The following is a 5000-nucleotide window of genomic DNA, read 5'->3' as shown; positions in this document are numbered from 1 at the left end:
AGGACACACTAAGGGGAACACACGAAGGAGGACACTAAGGAGGACACGAAGGAGGACACTAAGGAGAACACTAAGGAGGACACACTAAGGAGGACACTAAGGAGGACAGACTAAGGAGAACACTAAGGAGGACACACTAAGGAGGACACACTAAGGAGAACACTAAGGAGGACACTAAGGAGAACACTAAGGAGGACACACTAAGGAGGACACTAAGGAGGACACTAAGGAGGACACACTAAGGAGGACACTAAGGAGGACACACTAAGGAGGACACTAAGGAGGACACACTAAGGAGGACACTAAGGAGGACACTAAGGAGGACACACTAAGGAGGACACTAAGGAGGACACACTAAGGAGGACACACTAAGGAGGACACACTAAGGAGACCATACTAAGGAGGACACACTAAGGAGGACACACTAAGGAGGACACACTAAGGAGGACACTAAGGAGGACACACTAAGGAGGACACTAAGGAGGACACACTAAGGAGGACACACTAAGGAGAACACACTAAGGAGGACACACTAAGGAGAACACACTAAGGAGGATACTAAGGAGGACACACTAAGGAGGACACTAAGGAGGACACACTAAGGAGGACACTAAGGAGGACACACTAAGGAGGACACTAAGGAGGACACACTAAGGAGGACACTAAGGAGGACACGCTAAGGAGGACACACTAAGGAGAACACACTAAGGAGGACACACTAAGGAGGACACTAAGGAGGACACACTAAGGAGGACACACTAAGGAGGACACACTAAGGAGGACACTAAGGAGGACACACTAAGGAGGACACTAAGGAGGACACTAAGGAGAACACTAAGGAGGACACACTAAGGAGAACATACTAAGGAGGACACACTAAGGAGAACATACTAAGGAAAACACACTAAGGAGAACATACTAAGGAGGACACACTAAGTAGGACATACTAAGGAGGACACTAAGGAGAACACTAACGAGGACACACTAAGGAGAACATACTAAGGAGGACACACTAAGGAGAACATACTAAGGAGGACACACTAAGGAGGACACTAAGGAGGACACACTAAGGAGGACACTAAGGAGGACACACTAAGGAGGACACACTAAGGAGGACACACTAAGGAGAACATACTAAGGAGGACACACTAAGGAGGACACACTAAGGAGGACACACTAAGGAGGACACACTAAGGAGGACACACTAAGGAGGACACACTAAGGAGGACACACTAAGGAGGACACTAAGGAGGACACACTAAGGAGGACACTAAGGAGGACACTAAGGAGAACACTAAGGAGGACACACTAAGGAGAACACACTAAGGAGGACACACTAAGGAGAACATACTAAGGAAAACACACTAAGGAGAACATACTAAGGAGGACACACTAAGGAGGACACACTAAGGAGGACACTAAGGAGGACACACTAAGGAGGACACACTAAGTAGGACATACTAAGGAGGACACTAAGGAGAACACTAAGGAGGACACACTAAGGAGGACACACTAAGGAGAACATACTAAGGAGGACACACTAAGGAGGACACTAAGGAGGACACACTAAGGAGGACACTAAGGAGGACACACTAAGGAGGACACTAAGGAGGACACACTAAGGAGGACACACTAAGGAGAACATACTAAGGAGGACACACTAAGGAGAACATACTAAGGAAAACACACTAAGGAGAACACACTAAGGAGGACACACTAAGGAGGACACACTAAGGAGGACACACTAAGGAGGACACACTAAGTAGGACATACTAAGGAGGACACTAAGGAGAACACTAAGGAGGACATACTAAGGAGGACACTAAGGAGGACACACTAAGGAGGACACTAAGGAGGACACACTAAGGAGGACACTAAGGAGGACACTAAGGAGGACACACTAAGGAGGACACTAAGGAGGACACACTAAGGAGGACACTAAGGAGGACACACTAAGGAGGACACTAAGGAGGACACTAAGGAGGACACACTAAGGAGGACACTAAGGAGGACACACTAAGGAGGACACTAAGGAGGACACACTAAAGAGGACACTAAGGAGGACACACTAAGGAGAACATACTAAGGAGGACACACTAAGGAGGACACTAAGGAGGACACACTAAGGAGGACACTAAGGAGGACACACTAAGGAGGACACTAAGGAGGACACTAAGGAGGACACACTAAGGAGGACACTAAGGAGGACACACTAAGGAGAACATACTAAGGAGGACACACTAAGGAGGACACACTAAGGAGGACACTAAGGAGGACACTAAGGAGGACACACTAAGGAGGACACACTAAGGAGGACACACTAAGGAGGACACTAAGGAGGAAACTAAGGAGGACACTAAGGAGGACACACTAAGGAGAACATACTAAGGAGGACACACTAAGGAGGACACACTAAGGAGGACACTAAGGAGGACACACTAAGGAGGACACTAAGGAGGACACACTAAGGAGAACATACTAAGGAGGACACACTAAGGAGGACACACTAAGGAGGACACACTAAGGAGGACACTAAGGAGGAAACTAAGGAGGACACTAAGGAGGACACACTAAGGAGAACATACTAAGGAGGACACACTAAGGAGGACACACTAAGGAGGACACTAAGGAGGACACACTAAGGAGGACACTAAGGAGGACACACTAAGGAGAACATACTAAGGAGGACACACTAAGGAGGACACACTAAGGAGGACACACTAAGGAGGACACTAAGGAGGACACACTAAGGAGGACACACTAAGGAGGACACACTAAGGAGGACACTAAGGAGGAAACTAAGGAGGACACTAAGGAGGACACACTAAGGAGGACACACTAAGGAGGACACTAAGGAGGACACACTAAGGAGGACACTAAGGAGGACACACTAAGGAGAACATACTAAGGAGGACACACTAAGGAGGACACACTAAGGAGGACACACTAAGGAGGACACTAAGGAGGAAACTAAGGAGGACACTAAGGAGGACACACTAAGGAGAACATACTAAGGAGGACACACTAAGGAGGACACACTAAGGAGGACACTAAGGAGGACACACTAAGGAGGACACTAAGGAGGACACACTAAGGAGAACATACTAAGGAGGACACACTAAGGAGGACACACTAAGGAGGACACTAAGGAGGACACACTAAGGAGGACACTAAGGAGGACACACTAAGGAGAACATACTAAGGAGGACACACTAAGGAGGACACACTAAGGAGGACACTAAGGAGGAAACTAAGGAGGACACTAAGGAGGACACACTAAGGAGAACATACTAAGGAGGACACACTAAGGAGGACACACTAAGGAGGACACTAAGGAGGACACACTAAGGAGGACACTAAGGAGGACACACTAAGGAGAACATACTAAGGAGGACACACTAAGGAGGACACACTAAGGAGGACACACTAAGGAGGACACTAAGGAGGACACACTAAGGAGGACACACTAAGGAGGACACACTAAGGAGGACACTAAGGAGGAAACTAAGGAGGACACTAAGGAGGACACACTAAGGAGGACACACTAAGGAGGACACTAAGGAGGACACACTAAGGAGGACACTAAGGAGGACACACTAAGGAGAACATACTAAGGAGGACACACTAAGGAGGACACACTAAGGAGGAAACTAAGGAGGACACTAAGGAGGACACACTAAGGAGAACATACTAAGGAGGACACACTAAGGAGGACACACTAAGGAGGACACTAAGGAGGACACACTAAGGAGGACACTAAGGAGGACACACTAAGGAGAACATACTAAGGAGGACACACTAAGGAGGACACACTAAGGAGGACACACTAAGGAGGACACTAAGGAGGAAACTAAGGAGGACACTAAGGAGGACACACTAAGGAGAACATACTAAGGAGGACACACTAAGGAGGACACACTAAGGAGGACACACTAAGGAGGACACACTAAAGAATTTCTCCTTCTTCCTCCTCCTCTTCTTCTTCTGGCTCAGGACAGGAGGTCTGGATGTTTCCATCTCCTGTGAACATGTGTGAAAAAACACATGCAGTACATGTGTTACATGTAGTACATGTAGTACATGTAGTACATGTAGTACATACACTAATACAGTACAGAGCTTGTGGTAGATGTAGTACACATAGTAAATACATCCCATGCAGAACAGCCTGATGCCTGCAGGCTTCCAGGAGGTCATGGGTTCTTCACCCTGACCCCCATCCCAGCTGTAGAACCTGTTTGTTCCGCCCCCTGTGGGGTCTACCGGAGCAGGAGGTGGCAGGAGTGGACTCCTCCTGATAGGAGCGTCCAGGAGGAGGAGGAGGAGGAGCAGACTGAGGAGACGCTCTGAGCTCCTCCACACATGTCGGCTGTGATCTAAGCCACACCTGCTGCCAGCCTTTATTAGCAGCGAGGGGGGAGGAGGAGGAGCAGGAGGAGGAGGAGGAGGAGCGGCGTCTCCGGTGGTGCAGTCAGAGGCTGAAGAGCCACCGATCAGAGCGGTCGCTGCTGCTCCGTTCCCCCCATCCCTCATCGTCCTCTCAGCGGAGCGACGGAGTAACAACCAGGAAGAGGAGGAGGAGCGTCTCCCCAAGCGACAGGAGCGTCTCCCCGAGCGACAGGAGCGTCTCCCCGAGCGACAGGAGCGTCTCCTGCAGAACCTCAGAGAGGAGAAGGAGAACGTCAGGAGGAGGAACGTCTGGTCGTCCTCCCTCAACTGCACAGACGGGGTCCTCCTGGTTCCAGGAGGGGTTGGAGCTTCTCCACCTGAGCTGCAGGAAGCAGGTGGGCTTGAACCCCCCCTGGAGGACCTGACATGTGGAGCAGGTGAAGCCCACAAGTCTGCGGACACCCCCCAGGAAAAGAACCAGAACCCTATGCGAGGCTCTCTCGCCAGGAGCGCGGTTGATATCCCGGCGTGAGGCGGGGGTCTTCATCAGGACGGTCCCGGGAGAAGATGCCCCCCATCCTGGTGTCCTCTAACATGAAGTCTGGACTCCC

At 49.9% G+C, this 5000-nt stretch overlaps 1 protein-coding gene across 3 annotated transcripts in view; it reads left to right on the top strand.

The window, feature by feature from the left end:
• Positions 1-5000, top strand: part of nav2a (neuron navigator 2a) — a 105341-nt gene that overhangs the window by 45307 nt on the left and 55034 nt on the right. The window contains exon 1 of one of the 3 annotated variants that reach the window (XM_068320620.1): positions 4957-5000. This exon is cut by the window's right edge and continues 124 nt beyond it. The exons of the other annotated variants lie outside the window; for them this stretch is intronic. Coding sequence (XP_068176721.1) covers positions 4957-5000 — 44 coding nt within the window. Of the gene's footprint in view, positions 1-4956 lie in introns of those variants that run through there. 3 annotated transcript variants of the gene reach the window in all.

Source organism: Antennarius striatus, chromosome 1 (genome assembly GCF_040054535.1).
Source record: "Antennarius striatus isolate MH-2024 chromosome 1, ASM4005453v1, whole genome shotgun sequence".
Classification (NCBI taxonomy): Eukaryota; Metazoa; Chordata; class Actinopteri; order Lophiiformes; family Antennariidae; genus Antennarius; species Antennarius striatus.
Note: the sequence above shows the minus strand (reverse complement) of the source record. Positions and strands in the feature narration are given on the sequence as shown.